Here is a 26,198-nt window from a genome sequence, read left to right on the forward strand (position 1 = left end):
TTTGAATGTTTTATGTGAATATTATACACGGATTCATTTAGTTGAAGGGGAGTTTTATTACCTTGCTGCAACTACTGAAATGCACATACCGTATATACTCGTGTATCAGTCAACTTTTTCAGCATTTTTTATGCTGAAAAAGACCCCCTTGGCTTATACTTAAGTATATACTTATAGTATATTCCGGCTGTGGAGGGTCGGGGGGTTGCGGTGGAGGAGCGTATATAAGATATTGAATTTTGAAATAATCGATTGTCAATCATACCCACAGTAAGTAGTTTGCATCCACATTGGAGTCAGTATATGCTCAATATGAAAAGCTACTGTCATGTTAAGTAAACCCTAATAAGTCATTAACTGTAATATTACTGGAACTACAAGGTAAAATTTACTGTAACCTGAGCATGTTGCTTTAAATGAAGACTTTCATGCAAATTAAAGTTAATGCACAGTCACACAGTGTGGCTTAGTCCTTATAAATGTCCTTAAATAGATTAATCATTACTTTTAATGTTCAGAAAAAACTGTTTGATCAATATGAAAATTAGGGTGCTCCTTACATCCTTAGTGTGAGTGCTGTCTTAAAAGAATCCTACTGTGTGAACGGGCACACTGACAGTGCAGGAGCTGGTGAACATGCACACAGACATCGCTGCTTCGATTGCTTGCTACTCTTCTGGGGGTAGCATAGTGAGTGCCCACGGCAGAGATGTGTGCGCTCCAGCTCCTGCAGTAACAATGCGTGCTCATGCTGCCTTTTCTCCCGAACTGTCAGTGTGTCTACTCACACCCAGGAGAATTGTGTTCATGCAGTACTCACTCTGGGCAGTCAAACACTATCAATCAAGATGCATGGAGGGGCATTGTGACGCTGTTTCAGGAGTTGGAATGGTGCATTGAGCTAGGGCTATGCCAAGGGTGCACTAAGAGCCCTAATCAGTATGTTGATTAAAAATTATTTTCTTAACACTAAATGCAAAGATTAGTTCACTATAGGTATGATTTTTTTATAGGGATTAAGTCCCTTAGATTTAGTTTAATCTGTGTTGGAGGGAAATTGACAGACAAACTGGAGTTTATATCACCCTCATAAATAGCTGTACGATAAAAAATAACCAGGCATCAGCACTAGTGTTGAGCCACCCCCGTAGTGTTCGAGTTCGGTTCGGTTCGTCGAACACCCGTGTGTTCGCCGAACTGTTCGTCGAACTGTTCGTCGAACACCTTCGAACACCGTTAAAACCAATGGCAGGCAAACAAAAACACATAGAAACACATAGAAAACACCTTCAAAGGTGTCCAAAAGCTGACAAACTGCTCAGAAGACACAACTAACACATGGAAAAGTGACAAGTACATATAGTCATGAGAAAAGAAAAGAGGTGGAGGAGTAAAAGGAGGGGGAGACACAGATATAGGCATGTCATGCCCTTCTAAAATCCAAAAAGTGAGAAGCCGACACGTTCAGTCCGTTCCTGCCCGTGCCACCTCCGTGTCGCCGGGTTTGTGTCAGAGCCGCGGTGAACCCTGACGGCCAGCCCCCCTCTCCCAATACTGGTGCCTGTCCGCTGGTGGGTCGAGCGAGCCCCCCTGTGGTGGAGGCAGCTCTAAGCTTTTTAATTTAAATTGTCTCTCTAATTTGAATAAATACACTTTAAATCCATTTACAAGGATCTATTGGAGGGCAAGTCTCATGCCAGCAGCCGCGTAATTCCAGCTCCAGTAGCGTCCACTAAAGCTGCTGCAGTTAAAAAGCTTTTTTAAGGATCGAGCTCGGCTGTCCACCGCAAGGCATCCTACTGCCAGTCCGAGCCCCTATGCCTTGGGGTGCCTCCTGATGCTCTTCACTGAGTATCCCGTGGTCCCGAAGCATTTCCTTTGAAAAAATGAAGTGTCCAAACTACAGGTGGTGTAGCTTGCTTAACAGCCGGGATTTTCTGACAATATGAGGGTCATGCTGCAGGTAGTGCAGCAAGAAGGCACTTATGTGTCTTGCGCATCTCGGAGCCCCAAAATTATTTTCCGGGCTAGATGCAGCTAAAAATTATTATTAATTTTAAATCTGGTGAAGCTTTAGTATAGATGGCCTAATAGGATCAGTGCTGCACACTGCTACAAAGCCCAAATTATTTTCCAGTCAAGATACAGATAAACATGATTAGTAATTTTAAATCTGGTGGAGCTTATTATAGATGGCCTAATAGAATCAGTGCTGCACACTGCTACAAAGCCCAAATTATTTTCCAGCCAAGATACAGATAAACATGATTAGTAATTTGAAAGCTTAAAACGGTTGGTAGGGTGATTTTAACCAATCATCAAGCTTTTACTCTCCCCAGGATGACACAGGGGTAGAAAAGTCGTTTCGGATCCATGATTTGTTCATCTTTATGAACGTGAGTCTGTCTACATTATCAGTGGAGAGCCGCGTGCGCTTATCTGTCAGCACACCACCAGCAGCGCTGAACACACGTTCAGACAGAACGCTAGCTGCGGGGCATGACAAGATCTCCAAGGCGTAAGTGGCTAGCTCCGGCCATTTATCCAGATTGGAAGCCCAAAAAGAGCAAGGGTCCAGTGACACAGTCGTGGCTTCAATGTTTACTTGGAGATACTCCTGTACCATCGTCTCTAGGCGTTGACTATGTGTCAGACTTCTTGTCTCCTGTGGCCTTGCAAAGGATGGGCTAAAAAAGTGGTGAAATGATTCCGCAAAATTGATGTTACCAGCAGATACTGTGGTTCTGTTACGGTTTGAGTGCTGAACACTTGACGGTCCCACGGTTGGCAAGTTGGAACTGTGAGATTCACTACGTGCACCACTGGTATTTTGTGGAAAAGCACATGTAAGATTCTGCAACAGTCTCTGCTGATACTCCTGCATGCGTGCATCCCTTTCTATGGCAGGAATAATTTCTGCAAATTTACTTTTGTACCGGGGATCTAACAGTGTGGCAACCCAGTAGTCAGGATTATTTCTAATTCTCACAATTCGAGGGTCATGTTGCAGGTAGTGCAGCAAGAAGGCACTCATGTGTGTTGCGCATCCAGGAGCACCAAGTCCCTGTTGTGTTGGTGGCGAGGTAACAATCATGCTTCCTTCCTCTGTCCTCTCCCCCCAACCTCGCACAACAGAAATGTGATCAAGGTCTCCCTCATCTGATGAGTCTTCCATCAGTTCGTCCTCCACTTCTTCCTGGGCTCCTGCACCTTCCTCACTAGTTTGGCTGCTACCATGAGCCCTGGTAAAACCATCTCCCCCACCCTCACATGCCTGCCGCCTTGGTGCTGCCGACCGTCTGGACCTTGCAGATGTTAGCCCTTCCGCATACAACTCCTCCTCCTCTACTTCCTCCACCTCCTCTTGTGCCACCACCTGACTCCGAATTCTGTTTAACATGTGCTCCAGCATGTAAATCACCGGAATAGTCATGCTGATAATGGCATCGTCAGCACTAAACATCTTCGTCGCCATTTCAAAACTGTGCAGAAGGGTGCATAGGTCCCTGATCTGAGACCACTCCTCCAGCGTGATTTGCCCCACCTCTGGATCTCGTTGGCCCAGGCTATACGTCAGAACGTATTGCACCAGGGCTTGTCAGTGCTGCCACAGTCGCTGCAACATGTGCAGAGTTGAATTCCACCGGGTAGGCACATCGCATTTTAGCCGGTGAAGTGGCAGGCCCAACGACTTCTGTAGAGATGTAAGTCGCTGAGCTGCGGGATGCGAACGGCGAAAGTGAGCACACAGCGACCGTGCCCTCTGCAGAAGGCCATCTAGTCTGGGATAGTGGGCTAAAAATTGCTGGACAACCAGGTTCAACACGTGAGCCATACAAGGCACGTGTGTGACATTGCCCCGGCGAAGGGCCGCACCCAGGTTTGCAGCATTGTCGCACACGGCCTTCCCTGGTTTCAGGTCCAGTGGAGACAACCATTCATGAAATTGGTTCTCCAGAGCTGACCACAACTCCTCAGCTGTGTGACTCACATTTCCCAGACATTTCAATGTAAAAACCACCTGATGACGTTGAGCCCTACTGCCAGCATAGTAAGGAGGTGTGCAGGATCCCTTCTGCGCAGTTAGAAAGCTTGTTGCATGACCAGACAGGCTTTGGGTGCAGGTGGAAGACCGAGAGGAGGTTGAGGAGGCAGAAACAGTAGAGGAACTTTGACATAAAGAGGATTGACGCACAACTCGTGGGGACGGCAAGACTTGGACAGCAGCCCCTTGTCCTGCTGTCATCATAGTTACCCAGTGCCCAGTCAGCGACATGTAACGCCCCTGTCCATGCCTACTCGTCCAAGTGTCTGTGGTGAAATGCACCCTGTCACACACAGAGTTTCTCAAAGAAGCGGTGATGTTGTGTGCGACATGCTGGTGATTGCCTAAGGAGTAAAGGAATCACACACAAAACAGCTACAACCAAAACAAACTACAGCAGAGTGAATGAATCCAACAAAGTCTATCACCTGCAGGGAACATCAGTAGGCGAAGGTATTTAAAGCTGCACCCGAAAGGTGATAGGGCAGACAAACAGAGTTAATGAAAAACACCTGTTATCCAAAACTGACAGAAACAAAGATAACAGAACTAAAACACCCAAAGAAAAGATGTATCTGTTGTGGCTCAGTTGAAAAAGACGCCGACCACAGAACACAAAATCAAGGGTTCAAATTCAGAAGCATGACAGAAATCCGTGTTCTACTCAGTCTTGTCTCTGATGGAGGTGTAGTCAATAATTTTATCACTACAAACATACCTCAGTGCAAAGAATGTCAGATTATTTGTAAATACAGTATTACACCAGTAGATATAAATAAAGTAACAATAATAAGACAGAATATTCAATATTTTACAATGTAGATTGTGTCACCAGTAAAAAAAAACAGACAACTATTCACTTGTGTAAATACAAAAATCTGCTGGGCTAATTAAGTAAAAATGAAAAATATATCATATACGGGAGGTTACTGGAAAGTTAGAGTAGTAAAATGTAACAATGCCATTTAGGAGATCTTGAAAAGATTTATCCAAGAGTTAGCGCACAGCATCTGCAATATTCCTGATTTGCAAATCTGAATTTCTACATAGTAACATAAACCCAGCTTCCCTTGCTGGACAGATTTATTATTTAGGGTGCTAGTAAAGCTGTATGTTTCTTAATATCTTATAGATGTTAACTTACCACACTCCCACCCAAAAGGCAGAAATGGCCTGTTATATACTGCCTACCTCCTGATACAAGGCAGATTTACCTAAAAAAGATAGATGATTGCAGTGCAGTAATAATTAAGAAGAAAATTAATTCAGATGTAGGAGGCTCCTGTCCAACTGGAGTAGCAAAAGATATACATAAATATTTGTCAAATGTAACAGGTTGTATGTGACTTTATTCTATATAATCTAGTTCTACAGTAGTCATATACAGTATAGCAAAGAAGCTTTTCAAAGATTTTTTCCAAGCCTTCATTTAAGCCTGATTGGCTGAAAGTGTCATTGATACTGCATGATTTTCTAAGTTTTAAAAAGTTTAAAGTATAATTATTGGAATTATTGATATGGTCAATCAGCATCACAAAAAAATCCGAAAAATCTGAATTATGTTAAAGCACTGTGTGAAGATCTGAGGCTGTGGGTTGTAATATTCACCTAGGCAGTTTAACAATGCAACTATTTTTTATTCCTTACATCCATGGTTTTACAACTCCAGGTAAATTCTTTCAGTCCTCAAGTTACCAATCCGGGATCGGTAGTTTGACTATCTCCTACTGAGAGATACTCACTGTCTCCCAACTTTTGGTTGGCCCACAGATTTCATATATTCCGCTAGTATAGTATGTAGTCACAGTTCACGCTTTTCCAGGCGACAGATAACACAATAGAAGCCCATGTTTCTAGCAGCAACAGTCCTTAAGAAAGTTCATCAAATCCAGACGACAGATCCCACAACTGTAGCATGTATATCCATCTCAGTCAGCAACCAATCTTCAAACTCCATAGGTTATCCTTCCATGGGCTTCAGGACCTCAGCCTCCATCCTCTCCCTTCTACGTCATTCCACAAAACTCTCTGACTAAAACATGCGGCTTCTTTTCCTCTCTTCCTGGGATCAGCCCCCTGATGGGCAGAAGTGTTCACCCCCTCCCCCTTCAACATTTGCTTTTAGCTCAAAGAGTGAAGAATATTCCAGAAGCCCATCACTTGTAACTGCATGTGATACCCCCAGTGGTGACGGCTCTGCTGCGTCTACTGTTCCCATCCACACAATGGGACTAGTGCACGGGAGAACAGGGAATGATTGCGTTCCTTGATTACTGATCTTGGGTCTGGCCTTATGTATGCATAAGATCCAGCCTGCACGTCTTGCTCTGCTTACTGTCACTGAATGGAAACATTGATTCCTGAGGCTGAACGGATGAGCAAGGAAATCTCTAATAAAACACAGCAATAAGATTGATGTAACCGGTGCTCCGTGATGGAAAAAGTATGCATCCATTAGAGCCGCGGACTCCGCTCTACGTCCATTGGCACAATAGTCCTAGAACAAGACCAGCTCCTCACACGCTGTGTGGTGGGACACTATGTAACAACAAAATTTTCTTAACAATAGAAATGGTTCTGAAACTTATGGTGGGACAGCTACCATATGGTAGGCCCCAAGAACATTCAAGTAAATAAAATATGGAAGATGAGGCGCAGTTTAAAATGTTGTTGATAGAAAATTGTTGCCCTGTGACGTGTTACTTCAGAATGTAGTAAATCTGTTTTGAATGTTTGTAAGAATATTAATTTGTTCCTATTGCATTTGAAACTTCCATCTATAGTAGGTAAGGTCAATAGAGGGCAGATTGCTCTAGATTTTCATAGTTTGCTTTGTACATGAATGGTTGTAATCAGGGGTGGACACAGACAGGAGAGAACAGTGCAAAAAACAGTACATAGGTCCTTTGCAGTCCAATAATGTGTCTGTCAGAGAAGCTTCTTGCTGTGTGGAGGTCGTAGTGACCCCCTTACCTCTTGGGCCCCTATGCGACTGAACAGGTTGTACCAATGGCATGTTTGCCCTTGATTTTAATGGTTCTAGATCTCCTATTAGGCATCACATAGTGGTACGGCAGCTTATCCTTAAGAAAGAGGTCATTCAGGAGAATAAGCCACTGTTTTCTCATAATGTTACAGATCACACCATGGGATTGTTTATGTGTAATTACAAAACTCTGTCTGTGTCTCATTACCTCCTCTGTTTTGATCTTGGATTAAACACAGTCTTCTTCCTGTGAGAGGGACTAGGCTTTGTTGATCTATTGATTAGATTAATTAATTTCAAATTTCCCAAAACACTGTCACATGGATCTTCAGTGTTCAGATCTTCTGGAAAAGAATAGGCCTAACATGACCATGTTTTGCCTAATCAGCTTCAGAAGATCCAAGAAAGAAGACCAGAGGGAGCAATGGATGACTTGATGGGGTGTTGCTGTGGCATATATTTTATATTCATAAAGTGCAAGCAATGCATCCATGCGTTGTCAGACATTCAAATGAAAAGTGGGGTATCACACACTCTAGATTAAAAACTTTATTTAGTCTTCAGTTATAAAATAAATCAAATAAAACATAGTGCACAGACACACCGCCAATTCTTAGCCGATGCACAATGCGTCATGCCATGACTTAGGAAACACTGTGCATCGGAAACGCGTTGACGGTGTATTTGTGCATCATGTTTTGATTGATTTTATGATGACTGAATAAATTTGTTTTTAGTTTTTAATTTATTACTGGATACCTCCATTTTCATGTTGATTACTTTTAACCCCTTCCTAAACCTACAGTTAATATGCTTTGCATTCAGGAGAGACTTCAGTACATAATAAATGCCTTTTTAGAGAACCTATGATTCTGATTACATTTTATTCGGATCAAATCAAATCTGCTGATCGATTTGAGTGAATCTGCCCAAAAGTAATTTCAGGACAGTCGCTCATGTTTACTATTGTATAAAAAGGTATCCACATCTTACATGGGAACATAGTTGCTGCAGTTTTTTTATAGGTCATTATCTTCATAGAGGATATCATTGCTGACTTCACTGCACAAATTCTGGGGATAAACCTCCGACTTCACTATTTGCATTGCAGCATGTATAGAGACAGATGTCTCTTCCTCAGACAAGAGAGTTTAACCCTGTAAAGACAATTAATTGAAACTACCATGGTATAAAAGTAATATTTTTATTTGATCTCTTGAACCTTTAAAAGCCAAAACTAAAAGTAATTCAGACTAAAAGAGACACAGGTGTTTCTATCAGACTTTAATAAGACCATTTGAAATGTGTTTTGTGGTCTGATCATTGTGAATGAAGTGTGAGCTTGTCCGTAGCCATGTGGTGATCAGTCAGTTTCATCTCAGGTACAAATGTGACAAAAAGCCTTACCAAGAGTTGAAAAGACATTTTCCTACATTCAATAGAAGATGAAGAAAGGCGACATACTGTATAAACTCTTGCATTACCTACTAACCACATGGTTCTGTAAAGAAATGGCCAACAGCAGTGACCAGAACTGTTGTGATATTGCTTCTGTATTTCCTGTGATCATTCTTAAAATAAAATTATTTGTCCTTTAGTTGCAGGTCATGATGTACGGGCAGAATGTTTAGCTGATATTAGAAAGTGTATCCTGACTGCTTTATACACCTTTGAGTGCTAGGTATACATGATGTAGACTAAGAGTACACTTATTGTGTTTTTATTTCTCAGGTGAAGGTAGAAGAGCTTCTACCTCGTAAGGAAGTTTTGAAACAATTAAACGAAACTGGAGGGACAGCAATAGAAAGTACTACAATAGCTCCAGAAGAAAAGCGAAAAATAGAGGTCGGCCTCAAAGAGGCTAATCAGCGTTGGATAAAGGTACGTTTTAGATGTTAAAATTTATTAAATACATTTCATAGGCCACTTTACATAGATGTGATAAAAATCTCTTGATATATAACCTCAAATACTGAAATACCAAAGTATATTCAAGTTGTATTTTTATTATTGCAAATGAAGATTATAATATTATATTTACTTTATTTTCATGTGGTAGTATCTGTGAAGTGTGAAGAAACATTCTTAAATTGGAAAATTGTGAAGTGTGAAGAAACACTGTTAAAAGTTTGCTAAATGTACAGTTTTTCCTTTAGTGAAGGTACATGTACGGTATTGTGTTTTGTAGTGTAGATAAGACACACAGATGCGATTTGATATATATGGAGGAAGGATTTACATTGAGCTGCAGAATGGGGTAATTCTTGGCAGCTTCATTCCGATTTTGAAATATATTAGGCCTCATTCATAAGTCAGTTTTTTCACATATGTCATATGAGTGTTTGGATCAAATTATCATCAGCATTTGATACATGTGTTAGGTTTTACCATAAGTATTTTATCAGTGATTTTCTCACATAAAAAAAAAATTATAAAGCTTTGCCTACCATTGTAATATTAGAAATGGACAACACTTGGATCACGCATGGATGGAATCTTTGTGCTACCAGTGATTTTCATGGACTCTTAGACTTGTATAGGTGATTCTGATCCATAGCTCGGATCATAAATGGACATATCACCATGATTTTGTTGTGAACACACTTTCTGCAAAGAATATGAACATGTAAACAGCCACACAGGCTATAACATAGGCTATAATGGGTACATGAAAACAAAGAAATGAGCTGGAATATATGTTGGCATAAGTGCAATATAGGTGCACATTCACACTGCCGCCATTTAACAGAAAGAACCTAAAATAAAAACAAAATGATCATATACTCTATAGCAAGTAAATAGCAATAGCACATGTAAATAACATAGGGTACTTAGTTAAACAAATTTTGATCAAAAAATTGTAAAAGCCATACCACCATCATACAAGGTCTACCCAATTGGGAAATTCCTTAACGCTTGTAGTTTACCCCACTATGTGTCAGCAGACATCAAAATAGATGGGGGCAGAGCAGGACCCAGACCGGACTGTTCAGTCACCTCTCTGTGGAAAGCTATATAAACAAAATGCCCAGCCCAAAAAGGGAAGCCATGCCCCTGTTTGTACAAAGTACAAAAAAACTAAAGTGAAACCAAAGAAGTGAGCGGGAATATATGTTGGTATCAGTGCAATGTAGTTGCACATTCACACTGTGGTAATTTAATACACAGAATCTAAGAAAAAAACAAAATTAGCAAATACCCTGTCGTAAGTAAATAAGTAAATAGTAACAGTATATATAAATAACATACGATACTTAATAGTTACCACTATTTTTAACAAAATAAGCTTAAAATCCATCCCACCCTGACAAGGTGTACCCAATCGGAACAGTGCCTAACTCTTGTAGCTCACCTCACTATGTGTTTACAAACGACAAAATAGATGGGGGCAGAGTTGGGCAAGTGTCTGAACAGTCGGTTCTGGATCCTGCTCTGCCCCCATCTATTTTGAAGTCTGCTGACACATAGTGAGGTGAACTACAAGAGTTAGGGACTAGTGATGAGCGAGTATGTTCTATTAACCCTTTCGGCGAGTATGCTCGGGCCGAGCTCTGAGTATTTACAGCTGCTCGGTGATATGGTTGAATCGCTCCCGTGTGCATGATTTGCAACTGTTTGACAGTTTTATTACATGTGAGGAATGTCTATTTCTTACACATTCCTCACATGTAATAAAGCAGCCAAACAGTTGCAAATCATGCACACGGGAGCGATTTAACCTTTTCACCGAGCAGCTATAAATACTTGGAGCTCGGCCCGAGCATACTCGGACAGAACATACTCGCTCAACCCTATTAGGGACCAATTGGGTACACCTTGCTGGGTTGGGATGACTTTTTTAATCAAAATAGTGTTAGCTAAGTACCCTATGTCATTTACATGTGCTATTACTATTTACTTATTTGCTTACTGTAGGGTATATTCTCATTTTGTTAGGTATTATAATGGATATACTGTATGTTCTGTGAAAAACTTGGTGACGACACGTACATATAAATATGGCATCTAAATGATGCCTTATAGTTCTTATTAATAGGAAGGTTTCTGCTTATAATCATGGATAACTGGATTGTTAAAAGCATCATATTGAAAACTACGGTGCACATAAGCAGTAATACCAATGGTCGTTTGCTATGAAGCTATACTAAATTCTGAGCAAATATGAATCTTGTACAGTAAAATCCATGGGATGGATCTTTATTTATCATGACTTCAGCTTCCTGAGGTGGTGGACATTTTATAAAGTTATACAGCTATATCTTGCAGGTTATTTCTGGTAAACAGTTATTTACTTGCTATAGGCAATTCAATTACTGTTAAAGTAACAGTCTTATTTTTTACCTCCTAAAAAATTCATCAGAATGGCTTCCTGTCTAGAAGGACAATTCACTAATGTCAGCTTCTAAGGTTTATCTACTTGACTAATGATTGCTCAGTAATTACTTCTTAAACTCCAAAACAGACTTAGGGTAACAACTTTATTTTTCCCCACTAAATAATAAATTAAAGTGGCTCAAAAAGAAGCTTTGACATCTACAAATATGGAAGTGTTCAATGTAATTATAATTGGCTTATTTGCTTTTAATGCCTTGGGCTGCAATCAGCTATAGCCCAAGTTTATTATCTTCAATCATCTTTGAAGATTTTGTTGTTTCAGAAATACTCTTTGAACATATCTTAATATTATCATCAATAGATCTTTTCAGTAAACTTTTTCAGAGTATTTACAGTGAGGAAAATGACCCCAACTTACATACGTTATCATAATAAAGTTAAACTTGATGGTCCTTATTAATCTCTTGGCTGCCATTCCATTTAACTAAGTCAGGATTGAGCCTTTAATATCTTTGTCGCTAATGGAACCATATAGTCAAGGCAATGATTATTAACTCACATGCTAATCTCCAGAATGAATAGAATGAAAGTTATTACAAAGAGACAACAAGCCAGATCAATAACAGGCAGCATGAGTTAAAGGTCTATTAATACAGCACTTAAAAGAGTTGTCTGTTTTTAAAAAAATGAGACAAAAATTGTATAAACTATCAGAAAAAAACACTATTAATCTCCTTCACTTCTGATTCAGTGCAGATTTTCTGGAAATATCCTTGGTCTGTAAGTGATGCTGCACTTGGAGGTTTGGTTGAAATGCATTGACAAAATAGTGTTTTTTCTTTGTAATTTTATAACATTTGCAGCACTTGACAACTCTTTCAACCTGGATTTTTATGTATGAGTTTTTCAACATTCAGTGATTTCAACAATTGTATTACAATAGCTCATCATCATATCTTCAAGGTAATTGTCAGACAAATAATATTTATTTACATACAATTAGGTCCAGAAATATTTGGACAGTGACACAAGTTTTGCCATTTTAGCTGTTTTCCAAAACATATTCAAGATACAGTTATATAATCAATATGGGCTTAAAGCACAGACTCTCAGCTTTAACTTGTGGATATTCACACCCTAATTGGAGTAAGGGTTTAGGCATTACAGCTCTTTTTAAAGGGTCCAAAAGTAACTGGCCAATTTGTATTGGGTTGCATGGGCTATTCCCTCATTAATCCATCATCAATTAAGCATGTAAAAGGTCTGGAGCTGATTTCAATTGTGGAATTTACATTTGGAAGCTGTTGCTGTGAATCTACAACATGTGGACAAAGGAGCGCTCTATGTAAGAGAAAAAGAACATTATCAGACTGAAAAAAAGGAGAAATCCATCAGAGAAATAGCAGAAATGTTAGGAATGTCCAAATCAACAGTTTGGTACATTCTTCAAAAAAAAGAGCACACTAGTGTGCTTGGGAACTCAAAAAAGCCTGGACAACCACGGAAGACAACAATGGTGGATGATCGCAGAAACCTTTCCATGGTGAGGAAAAACCCATTCACAACATCCACCCAAGTGAAGAACACTCTCCAGGCAGTAGGTGTTTCAGTATCCAAGTCTAACATAAAGATAAGACTTCATGAGAGCAAATACATATTGCTCACCTTAAGGAAAGGCCAGATTAGACTTGGTGAAAAAACATCTAAGGAAGCCAGCCCAATTTTGGTAAAACATTCTTTGGACAGATGAAACTAAGATCAACCTGTGACAGAATGATGGGAAGAAGAAAGTGTGGAGGCGGCTTGGAACGGCTCATGATCCAAAGTACTCCACATTCTCTGTGTGTAGGCAGTGTAATGGTATGGCCATGCATGGCTTGCAGTGGCACTGGGTCACTGGTGGTTATTGATGATATGACTGAAGACAAAAGCAATTGGATGAATTCTGAAGTGTACAGGGCTATACTTTCTGTTCAGATTCAACCATATGTAGCAAGGTTGATTGGACGGCGCTTCACAGTACAGATGGACAGGGACCCAAAGCATACTGCGAAAGCAACCCAGCAGTATTTTAAGGCAAAGAAATAGAATATTCTGTAATAGCTAAGTCAATCACCAGATCTTACACCCCATTGAGCATGCATTTCACATGCTTAAGACAAAACTTAAGGCAGAAAGACCCACAAACAAGTAACAACTGAAATCAGCTGCAGTAAAAGCTTGGCAAAGCATTGCAAAGGAGGAAACCCAGCATTGGTGATGTCCATTGCTTACAGGCTTCAGGCAGTCATTGCCAGGAATAGATTCTCTACAAAGTATTGATGATGATCCAGGATAAGGATTCTGTCCCCCTCGCCCCGACGTGTGTTTCGCCCACTAGTTTCTTCATGCCCCCAGAAGAAGCTAGTGGGCAAAATGCGCGTCAGTGTGAGGGGGACATCGTTCCTATCCTGGATCATCATTTCTCCTGCTGCACCATTTCTTACAAGGTATATACTATCTCCCAAACATCTTTATTTTTTATCATAAATGGGAAGTTAAGCACAAGATGTAGATAATCTTTATTGCTCACTTTAGGTCATATATATGTTTTATCCCATTAGCAGGTTATACATTTGGGGAGATGCTGCCTGTTCAGCAGATGGTTGACATAGGGTTGTTGGTGTCAGCTATTAATGTGATTAAGGGAAATGTTTCATCTTTATGCTATACTTGAAAATTGTGTTTATCTAGACATTGATTCAGTGATAGGACGGGTATCCCCCTGCTGGCCACTCTTTTTATACCTTTCATTTTTTAATTATTGTATTTTAAATATATTGATCAATAAAAATTACAGTTTTAACATTTATTTATCTCTTCTTTACTCTGAATTGCAGAGGCTGTTGATTATGTTCAAGAGCAGTCACATGTAGTGATGTCACATTTGGCTCCTTATTTTCTGCTTCAGTCCGTTCAAACTACAGAGCACAAAGTATTTTTATCTGTGTTTTGAATGACTTATCCAGCAGCTTTGCAAAGAGCTATCAATGATGATGTCATGGATTGAGTTGCCTGTGATCATTGGCAAGTTTACAGTGACTGGAGATGCGTACAAGAAGGGAGGGACTACAGGGATAGCACATTGCAAGCTACACATAAAACAAGTAATTTTAGCAGACTTTGGCCAGAGAGGATGATGCTGGGCCTTCCAGAGTGCTAGATTACATTATAGTACATGAGTACATTATCTGACCCTATTGTACACTCAGCCTGTGTTGTGTCAATGTCAGCATCTGTAAGTAACATTATTAACTTCAGGAGAGTGCCAGGATAGTACTTACCATGTAAAGTGGAATGTATGTTAGGAAGAAACTTTGGACAGTGATTTATCCATCTTGAGACTGTATGGGAGTCTCAGAATGGGTTGGAGTGGGCAGACATTGAGGATGGAAATAAGGGTGCTGTGGGACATGTACAACTCTGCCTCTTGGGAAATGTACTCAAAAGGGACAAAGGATAAATTGGCAGGAAGTTTACAATGTAAGTAATAACTGTAACGGGTCTGGGAGGTGGAACCTCTGAGCTACTATACAAAGGGGCAGTCCTTGTAAGGAAGCGGGTGGCTCCCAGGGAAAGCAGGCAGGCAGTCACGTCTAGTGACAGGGACAGTCTCTGGGTAGAAGGGCAGGAGGTCACGGCAAGTGACGGGGACAGTCTCTTGACAGGCGGGGGGTCACGGCAAGTGACAGCATGATAAGAGTCTCTAGACAGGCAGGAGGTCACAGCAAGTGACAGCAGGGTAAGAGTCTCTCGACAGGCTGGTGGTCACGGCAAGTGACAGCAGGATAAGTGTCTCTGGACAGGCTGGTGGTCACAGCAAGAGACAGCAGGGTAAGAGTCTCTGGACAGGCTGGTAGTCACAGCAAGTGACGGCTAAGCCTCCAGGTAGGCTAGCAGGCGGGTAGCAGGTGAGCGCTCCCAGGTGAGCGGGTAAGAGTCTCTGGACAGGCTGGCAGGCAGGGAGGTAACAGGCAGGTATCAGGCAGGTATCTGGCAGGTGCTTCCTGGTCCGCGGGCGGACTGATCCATAGACAGACTGGCAGATTCTGGTAGGCAGACTGTCGGACCGCAGGATTGCAAGCAGGCAGACAGGTATCAGGCAGGTATCAGGCAGGTATCTGGCAGGTACTTCCTGGTCTGCAGGCGGACTGATCCGTAGACAGACTGGCAAATGCTGGTAGGCAGACTGTCGGACCGCAGGATTGCAAGCAGGTAGACAGCACTGGAAAACAAGCTGGCAACGGGACCTGAGGGCTGAAGCAGAGTTGAAAGGCTTTGCAAAAACATTGCTCGGGCACCTCCATTTTGGAGGAGGTGCCTTATATATGGTGAGATCCTCTGGCCATTGGCCGGGGACTCCTTAGAACGGTGCACGGCCCCTTTAAGAGAGAGAGAGCGCGCGCGCGCCATAAGCACAGTGACTGGGATGCAGCGCGCGCTGCCAGCAGAGCGGGAGGAGGACGCCAGGCACGGAGCGGAGAGGTGAGGGGAACGGCCTCCCTGCCTAGCAGGAGGCAGGGACGCCGACGCTACACTACCCCCCCTTTAGGCCCCCCTTTTTTAGGCCAGAGAGAAATTTATCAAGGATGAGAGGGGCATGGATGTTCTCCCGGGGCTCCCACGTTCTCTCCTCAGGACCAAACCCCTTCCAATCCACTAGAAAAAAGGTTTTTCCTCTTAACCTTTTGGTGGCCAGAATGTTCTCTACCTCAAACTCGTTTTCAGCGGAAACCGGAGCAGGAGGCGTACCTGTAGACTTGGAAAAAGAGTTAAGTACAACGGGTTTGAGTAGAGATACATGGAAGGAGTTAGGGATCCGCAAGTTGGCCGGGAGTTTCAATTTATAGGCCACCGGGTTGATTTGTTTGATAACTTCCAGTGGGCCGATGAACCAAGGCCCTAACTTGTAGGAAGGAATCTTGAGCCGGACATATTTGGACGAGAGCCAGACTTTATCTCCAGGATGGAATTGAGGCGGATCCAGACGTTTTTTGTCAGCCTGTTTTTTCATCCGCTCGGATGACTGAAGAAGTGCAGATCTGGTACTTTCCCAAATGGAGGAAACTTCGCTAACAAGAGTTTCCGCAGCCGGATTGTCCACCGAGGTGGAGACGGGAAATGGGATCCGAGGATGCTGACCGTAGACTATAAAAAACGGGGATTTAGAGGAAGATTCGCTCTCGTGATTATTGTAGGAAAATTCGTCCCACGGTAAAAGATCCACCCAGTCGGAATGGTGAGCATTAACAAAGTGCCGGAGGTAACTGGTTAAAATTTGGTTGATTCGCTCTACTTGACCATTGAACTGTGGGTGATAAGCAGAAGAGAAGTCCAAGGTGACCCCCAGCAATTTACACATGGCTCACCAGAAGCGAGAGGTGAACTGAACTCCTCGATCGGATACGATGTGGAGAGGAAGACCATGAAGATGGAAAATATGATGGATAAAGTCTTTAGCCAACTCAGATGCAGACGGGAGGCCCGGCAGGGGAATGAAGTGAGCCGTCTTAGAAAAGCGGTCAGCGACCACCCAAATGACCGTACAACTGGCAGAGACAGGGAGGTCCGTTATAAAGTCCATGGCTATATGCTGCCACGGGGCAGAAGGTACAGGAAAAGGCAGGAGGCGGCCGGCGGCCCGGTGTCTAGGAACCTTGTTGCGGGCGCAGGACGCACAGGCTGAAACAAAGTCTATTACGTCCTTGTGCAGGGTAGGCCGCCAGTAATGCCGGGTAATAAGCTGGAGGGTCTTTTTCTGACCAGCATGGCCAGCTAGCTTAGCCGAATGTCCCCAGTGTAGGACCTTCTCATGATCAGGTACTGTTACGAACGTCTTACCGGGTGGAAGATGATTTAGATTCACGGGGGCCACCTGCATTACTTTGGCGGGGTCGATGATGTGCTTATGCTCCTCCTCTAGATCAAAGACCAAAAAGGATCGGGACAAGGCATCAGCTTTGATGTTTTTGTCTGCCGGGCGAAAATGAAGAATGAAATCAAAGCGGGCGAAGAACAAGGACCACCGGGCTTGGCGCGGGTTAAGTCTCTGGGCACTCTGGAGGTAAGCCAAGTTCTTGTGGTCCGTGTAAATTATTACCGGGTGAGGAGCCCACTTGAGCAGGTAACGCCACTCCTCCAGTGCCAGCTTAATGGCTAATAATTCTCGGTCTCCTATAGAATAATTGCGCTCAGAAGAGGAGAAGAGTTTGGAGAAGAAGTCGCAGGTTACCATTGTTCCAGAAGACGACTTTTGGGTGAGTTCTGCTCCGGCTCCGGAGGAGGAGGCGTCTACTTCTAGGAAGAATTGTTTGTTGCCGTCCGGACGATGCAGCACAGGGGCGGAGGAGAAAGCTTGTTTCAAGGAAAGGAAGGCCTCCTCTGCTTCGGGCGGCCATTCTTTGGGATTAGCGCCCTTACGGGTGAGCGCAGAGATAGGGGCAGTCCAGGAAGAGAAGTACGGAATGAAGAGGCGGTAGTAGTTGGCGAAGCCCAGGAACCGCTGAATAGCCTTCAACCCCTCCGGTCGGGGCCACATCTGGATGGCAGACAGTTTCTCAGGATCCATTCGTAGTCCAGTCTGAGAGATTATGTAGCCCAGAAACAAAAGCGAGGTCTGCTCAAAGAGGCACTTCTCATATTTTGCATAGAGGTGGTTCTGCCTGAGCCTGAGCAGGACCTGACGAACGTCCCTCCGGTGTGTGGGAAGATCCGGAGAGAAGACCAAGATGTCGTCCAGGTACACCACCACGCAGGAGTAGAGAAGGTCACGGAAGATGTCATTGACCAACTCTTGAAAGACGGCGGGAGCATTACAGAGACCGAAGGGCATTACGAGGTATTCATAGTGGCTGTCCCGGGTGTTGAATGCCGTCTTCCATTCATCCCCCTGTCGGATACGGACCAGGTTATACGCCCCACGGAGATCCAGCTTGGTGAAGATTCTAGCACCCCTCAGACGGTCAAATAATTCAGGAATGAGCGGAAGGGGGTATTTATTTTTCACCGTGATCTGGTTAAGGCCTCTATAGTCTATACAGGGACGGAGTGAGCCATCTTTCTTTTTGACGAAGAAGAAGCCTGCTCCCGCTGGGGAGGTAGATTTCCGAATAAATCCCCGGGCCAGATTCTCCTCGATATATTCAGACATGGACCGGGTTTCAGCAGCGGACAAAGGGTAAATACGCCCACGGGGAGGAGTAGCGCCGGGTATCAGGTCGATTGGGCAATCGTATGGTCTATGAGGGGGTAATGTCTCTGCTTCTCTTTTGTTAAAGACGTCCGCATAAGACCAATAGGGAACCAGTAGGCCGGGTAGATTGGCTGGGGTAGGAGAAGGACGGGCAGGACGAACGGGAACTAAACAAGTCATATGGCAGTCCTGCCCCCAGCGAAGGACTTCTCCGGTCTGCCAATCAAGCACGGGTGCATGTCTCTGGAGCCAAGGTAGGCCTAGCAAGAGGGCGTGAGAGAGTCCAGGCAGAACATGGAAGAAGATGCTCTCAGAGTGCAGCATTCCCACCTGCAGAGTTATGGATTCGGTGATGAGTTGGATGAGATGCGGTAAGAGACCCCCATCCACGGAGGCGACAGATAAAGGTACAGCCAGAGGTTTGGTGGGAATGCGGTATTTCTCTACCAGGGACTGATAAATAGTGTTGAGCCACCCCCGTAGTGTTCGAGTTCGGTTCGGTTCGTCGAACACCCGTGCGTTCGCTGAACTGTTCGTCGAACTGTTCGTCGAACACCTTCGAACACCGTTAAAACTAACGTGTGCGTGCTGATTAGGGCAAATTGAGGACTCTTTCCTACAGGCAATTACGTCAGGTTAAAAGAGCAGCGGCAAAAAAGCCTTGTCATAGCAGCAGACAAGTTTTTGAAGCTGCTGGTGCCTCCAACGTCCCCCGAACAACAAGATGCAGGGTCCTTCAGAGGTTTGCAGCTGTGCATACGCCATCCTGTCGACCTCCTCTATCCACTTCACACAAGCAGAAACGGCTCCAGTGGGCCAAACATTACATGAAGACTGATTTCAAAACTGTTTTGTTCACGGATGAGTGCCGTGCAGTGCTCGATGGTCCAGATGGATGGAGCGGAGGATGGCTGGTTGATGGACACCCCACGCAAACACGGCTACAGCACCAACAAGGAGGAGGTGGAGTAATGTTTTGGGCTGGAATCATGGGGAGAGAGATTGTCGGCCCCTTTAGGATCCCTGAAGGCGCTAAAGATGAACTCCATAATGTATGTGGATTTTCTCAAACAGCACTTCCTGCCATGGTTCAAGAAGAAGAACCGTGTATTTCACAGCAAGATCATTTTTTTGCATGATAATGCACCATCTCATGCTGCACATAAAACATCTGCATCTCTGGCTGAAATGGGCATAAAAGGGGACAAACTTATGGTGTGACCCCCATGCTCCCCTGACCTCTACCCCATTCAGAACCTCTGGAGCATCATCAAAAGGAGTGTCTATGATGGCGGGAGGCAGTTCACATCTAAGCAACAGCTCTGGGAGGGTATTCTGTCCTCATGCAAAACAATTGAAGCAGAAACCATCCAAAACCTGACAAATTCAATGGACGAGAGAGTTCAGAAGCTCCTTTCGAACAAGGGGTCCTATGTGAAAATGTAACATCACCTAGAATAAAGTTTTGAGTTGAAAACTGTTTGATTTCAGTTTCTAATAACCTTCTAATGCTTATAATTTCAAAAATGACCATTTTATTGGTCTTTATTAAAATGAAAAGGTTGATCGAAAAGTTTGGGGGATCTAAGAGTGTGGCAACCCAGTAGTCATGATTACTTCGAATTCTGACAATATGAGGGTCATGTTGCAGGTAGTGCAGCAAGAAGGCACTTATGTGTCTTGCGCATCTCGTAGCCCCAAAATTATTTTCCGGGCTAGATGCAGCTAAAAATTATTATTAATTTTAAATCTGGTGGAGCTTAGTATAGATGGCCTAATAGGATCAGTGCTGCACACTGCTACAAAGCCCAAATTATTTTCCAGTTAAGATACAGATAAACATGATTAGTAATTTTAAATCTGGTGGAGCTTATTATAGATGGCCTAATAGAATCAGTGCTGCACACTGCTACAAAGCCCAAATTATTTTCCAGCCAAGATACAGATAAACATGATTAGTAATTTGAAAGCTTAAAACGGTTGGTGGGGTGATTTTAACCAATCATCAAGCTTTTACTCTCCCCAGGATGACACAGGGGTAGAAAAGTTGTTTCGGATCCATGATTTGTTCATCTTTATGAACGTGAGTCTGTCTACATTATCAGTGGAGAGCCGCGTGCGCTTATCTGTCAGCACACCACCAGCAGCGCTGAACACACGTTCAGACAGAACGCTGGCTGCGGGGCATGACAAGATCTCCAAGGTGTAAGTGGCTAGCTCCGGCCATTTATCCAGATTGGAAGCCCAAAAAGAGCAAGGGTCCAGTGACACAGTCATGGCTTCAATGTTTTCTTGGAGATACTCCTGTACCATCGTCTCTAGGCGTTGACTATGTGTCAGACTTCTTGTCTCCTGTGGCCTTGCAAAGGATGGGCTAAAAAAGTGGTGAAATGATTCCGCAAAATTGATGTTACCAGCAGATACTGTGGTTCTATTACGGTTTGAGTGCTGAACACTTGACGGTCCCACGTTTGGCAAGTTGGAACTGTGAGATTCACTACGTGCACCACTGGTGTTTTGTGGAAAAGCAAATGTACGATTCTGCAACAGTCTCTGCTGATACTCCTGCATGCGTGCATCCCTTTCTATGGCAGGAATAATTTCTGCAAATTTACTTTTGTACCAGGGATCTAACAGTGTGGCAACCCAGTAGTCAGGATTATTTCTAATTCTCACAATTCGAGGGTCATGTTGCAGGTAGTGCAGCAAGAAGGCACTCATGTGTGTTGCGCATCCAGGAGCACCAAGTCCCTGTTGTGTTGGTGGCGAGGTAACAATCATGCTTCCTTCCTCTGTCCTCTCCCCCCAACCTCGCACAACAGAAATGTGATCAAGGTCTCCCTCATCTGATGAGTCTTCCATCAGTTCGTCCTCCACTTCTTCCTGGGCTCCTGCACCTTCCTCACTAGTTTGGCTGCTACCATGCGCCCTGGTAAAACCATCTTCCCCACCCTCAAATGCCTGCCGCCTTGGTGCTGCCGACCGTCTGGACCTTGCAGATGTTAGCCCTTCCGCATACAACTCCTCCTCCTCTACTTCCTCCACCTCCTCTTGTGCCACTACCTGACTCCGAATTCTGTTTAACATGTGCTCCAGCATGTAAATCACCGGAATAGTCATGCTGATAATGGCATCGTCAGCACTAAACATCTTCGTCGCCATTTCAAAACTGTGCAGAAGGGTGCATAGGTCCCTGATCTGAGACCACTCCTCCAGCATGATTTGCCCCACCTCTGGATCTCGTTGGCCCAGGCTATACATCAGAACGTATTGCACCAGGGCTTGTCGGTGTTGCCACAGTTGCTGCAACATGTGCAGAGTTGAATTCCACCAGGTAGGCACATCGCATTTTAGTCGGTGAAGTGGCAGGCGCAACGACTTTTGTAGAGATGTAAGTCGCTGAGCTGCGGGATGCGAACGGCGGAAGTGAGCACACAGCGACCGTGCCCTCTGCAGAAGGCCATCTAGTCTGGGATAGTGGGCTAAAAATTGCTGGACAACCAGGTTCAACACGTGAGCCATACAAGGCACGTGTGTGACATTGCCCCGGCGAAGGGCCACACCCAGGTTTGCAGCATTGTCGCACACGGCCTTCCCTGGTTTCAGGTCCATTGGAGACAACCATTCATGAAATTGGTTCTCCAGAGCTGACCACAACTCCTCAGCTGTGTGACTCACATTTCCCAGACATTTCAAAGTAAAAACCGCCTGATGACGTTGAGCCCTACTGCCAGCATAGTAAGGAGGTGTGCAGGATCCCTTCTGCGCAGTTACAAAGCTTGTGGCATGACCAGACAGGCTTTGGGTGCAGGTGGAAGACCGAGAGGAGGTTGAGGAGGCAGAAGCAGTGGAGGAACTTTGACATAAAGAGGATTGACGCACAACTCGTGGGGACGGCAAGACTTGGACAGCAGCCCCTTGTCCTGCTGTCACCATAGTTACCCAGTGCCCAGTCAGCGACATGTAACACCCCTGTCCATGCCTACTCGTCCAAGTGTCTGTGGTGAAATGCACCCTGTCACACACAGAGTTTCTCAAAGAAGCGGTGATGTTGTGTGCGACATGCTGGTGGAGCGCAGGCACACCTTTCTTTGAGAAGTAGTGTCGACTGGGCATCTGGTACTGGGGCACTGCGACGGACATAAAGTCTCGAAAATCCTCTGTGTCCACCAGGCGGAAAGGCAGCATTTCTGTAGCCAAGAGCTTGCAGATGGTGAAATTCAACCTCTTAGCTTTCTCATGGCTAGGAGGAAATGGTCTTTTACTTGTCCACATCTGAGGGACCGAGGGCTGGCTATTGTGCTTAGACGGGGTTGATAAGGGTGTCCCCGGCAAACTGCCGGTCTGTGAGGAAGATGCAGGCGGACATGTTAGGTTGCCTTGATCCAAAAGTGGTGCTATCGATGTCGGACAGCGCTCAACACCAGCTGGTGTTACCACCTCCAAAGAAAATGATGACCTGCCAATCACGCTGGCTGTTGCGGGTAAAGAGGTGGCAGGTCTGCGCCCCAAAACAGGTGTGACTGCTGTCCCCCCAGTCACAGAGGATGAAGAGGCCGCGGATGCACAAGATATGGCAGACGGTGGTTGGCCCGGCCGGCTAGGCCGCATTGTAGCACACTGAGCTTCCCACTGCAACTTATGCTTCATGCCCATGTGCCGGTTCATGCATGAAGTACTCAAACTATGTATTTTTTGGCCTCTACTTAGCTTTTGCTGACAAATGTTACAGATAACATGAGTTGGGTCATCTTTATCGATCTGAAAAAATGCCCAGGCTATGCAAGGCTTTGCACCCATGCGACCTGAAGAGCCACCACGACTTGTGGTGAGAGGCAGAGTTGTGTTTGAGGATGCAGTTGTTGACGTGCTTTCAGTACTATGTCTCTGTCCAGGAAGGCGCAACCTGACCTCGTCGTCACTAGCATCTTCCTCCACCTCCTCTGCTGACCTCATCTCTTGGATGACTGTGGGTTGACAGTAAGTGGGATCTCCAACCTCATCATCATCACCCTGTGCGTTATCACACCCGTCGTCCTCAGAGCCAACCTGTTCCTGCCCTGACAAAAAACTAAAGTTGTCGCTCCAATCAGGTATTTGAGTCTCATCATCGTCTTCCTCATTGTCTCCACCAACAGGAGTTACAGTTTTGGAATGAGGGTCTACATTATGGTCAGAACCTTCTGCGTCTGGTCCTGGATCCGACTCATAAAGATTCTGGGCATCAGAGCAGATCATTTCCTCGTCTGGATTCACAGAAGCGCTGGAGTAGACCTCTGATTCCCAGGCTATATTATGAGTAAACAGCTCTGCAGACTCAACCATCTGTTCTACCTCATACTCAGACGGGCAGCTGGAGATTTGGGAGCTGTGAGGAAGCAAGTGCGATTGGGTTGACACCTTTGAGGACTGGAGTATTTGTGATGTTGAAGTTGATGTGGAGGAGAGCCCACTTAAAGGAGCACTTGATATCCGTTGAAGCACCTGCTGTTTTTGTGCCTCATCTGGAATTTGTAGCGATTGGCGTGGCCGTAAGAAAGGGATCTTATCACATTGTCCGCTAAAAGAAGTAGACATTTTAGTTTGGCTGGAAGATGGTCTTTCTTCTGCAGATGTTACTGTTGCTTTAACACCTACCCCACGGACACAACCTTTTTTCCCCTTCCCTACACGCCTATTCCCCTTTCCACCAGCAGCAGGCCTTTTTCCACTCATTTTGGTGGTTAACTAATTCACAACTCTGGAGTTGTTTGCACAAAAAAACAATGGATGGGAACCGAGCAGAGCTGAGTGGCCAAACTGTGGTATTAGGCCAAAACTATTGGCTGGGTTAGATGCAGAAAAAAATTATATTCAATTTGCAACCTGAAGGAGGTCAGTATAGATGGACTAATAGAACAAGTCCCACACGCAGCTAGAAGCCCAAATATTTTTTCAGAGGTAGATGTAGAAAAAAATTGTATTCAGTTTGCAACCTGATGGAGGTCAATATAGATGGACTAATAGAACAAGTCCTACACACAGCTAGAAGCCCAAATATTTTTTCAGAGGTAGATGCAGAAAAAAAATATATTCAGTTTGCAACCTGATGGAGGTCAGTATAGATGGACTAATAGAGAAAGTCCCACACACTGCTAGAAGGCCAAATATTTTTTAAGAGCTAGATGCAGACAAAAAATTATTTTTAATTTGCAACCTGATGGAGGTCAGTATAGATGGACTAATAGAGAAAGTCCCACACACAGCTAGAAGGCCAAATATTTTTTCAGAGCTAGATGCAGATATAAATTATTTTTAATTTGCAACCTGATGGAGGTCAGTATAGATGGACTAATAGAGAAAGTCCCACACACAGCTAGAAGGCCAAATATTTTTTCAGAGCTAGATGCAGAAAAAAATTATATTCAGTTTGCAACCGGATGGAGGTCAGTATAGATGGACTAATAGAACAAGTCCCACACACAGCTAGAAGCCCAAATATTTTTTCAGAGGTAGATGCTGAAAAAAATTATATTCAGTTTGCAACCTGATGGAGGTCTGTATAGATGGATTAATAGAACAAGTCCCACACACAGCTAGAAGCCCAATATTTTTTTCAGAGGTAGATGCAGAAAAAAAATATATTCAGTTTGCAACCTGATGGAGGTCAGTATAGATAGACTAATAGAGAAAGTCCCACACACTGCTAGAAGGCCAAATATTTTTTCAGAGCTAGATGCAGACAAAAAATTATTTTTAATTTGCAACCTGATGGAGGTCAGTATAGATGGACTAATAGAGAAAGTCCCACACACTGCTAGAAGGCCAAATATTTTTTCAGAGCTAGATGCAGACAAAAAATTATTTTGAATTTGCAACCTGATGGAGGTCAGTATAGATGGACTAATAGAGAAAGTCCCACACACTGCTAGAAGGCCAAATATTTTTTCACAGCTAGATGCAGAAAAAAATTATATTCAGTTTGCAACCTGATGGAGGTTAGTATAGATGGACTAATAGAACAAGTCCCACACACTGCTAGAAGGCCAAATATTTCTTCAGAGCTAGATGCAGAAAAAAATTATATTCAGTTTGCAACGTGATGGAGGTCAGTATAGATGGACTAATAGAACAAGTCCCACACACTGCTAGAAGCCCAAATATTTTTTCAGAGTTAGATGCAGAATAAAATTATATTCAATTTGCAACCTGATGGAGGTCAGTATAGATGGACTAATAGAATGATGCTATGCCCAAAAGATTTTACTTCACTAGGTGCAGTAAAAAAATTGGTATTCTATACACATGTAGTATATCTTGCAACACAGATAGGCTACTCCACTGACTAACACACTCTGCAATAGGCCAAAAAGGATTAGCTTTGCTAGATTCAGCCAAATGCTGTGAAAAAAACTTGCACAGCACTGGCACAGACCTGCCTGGCAAAAACTGATAGGAACTGATGTAACCTAGTCCTGAAAAGGACTGCAATTACAATCAGTCTTTACTCCCACAATCTATCTATTTAAGAGCACAGACCTGCCTGATAAAAGTCGTAGGAATTGCTGTAACCTAGTCCTTAAAAGGACTGCAATCACAACTATTCCCTACTCCCAAGCTAT

At 43.8% G+C, this 26,198-nt stretch overlaps 1 protein-coding gene across 11 annotated transcripts in view; it reads left to right on the plus strand.

The window, feature by feature from the left end:
* DMD (dystrophin) overlaps positions 1-26,198 on the plus strand; it is a 3,940,859-nt gene that overhangs the window by 2,521,232 nt on the left and 1,393,429 nt on the right. For all 11 annotated transcript variants that reach the window (XM_073664716.1, XM_073664719.1, XM_073664714.1 and 8 more), the window contains one exon: positions 8,763-8,912. In XM_073664716.1, the coding sequence (XP_073520817.1) occupies positions 8,763-8,912 (150 nt within the window). The remainder of the gene's footprint in view (positions 1-8,762; positions 8,913-26,198) is intronic.

The sequence above is a fragment of the Phyllobates terribilis genome, unplaced genomic scaffold, assembly GCF_046119375.1.
Source record: "Phyllobates terribilis strain yellow unplaced genomic scaffold, ASM4611937v1 Scaffold_2__4_contigs__length_985480577, whole genome shotgun sequence".
In the NCBI taxonomy this organism is placed as follows: Eukaryota; Metazoa; Chordata; class Amphibia; order Anura; family Dendrobatidae; genus Phyllobates; species Phyllobates terribilis.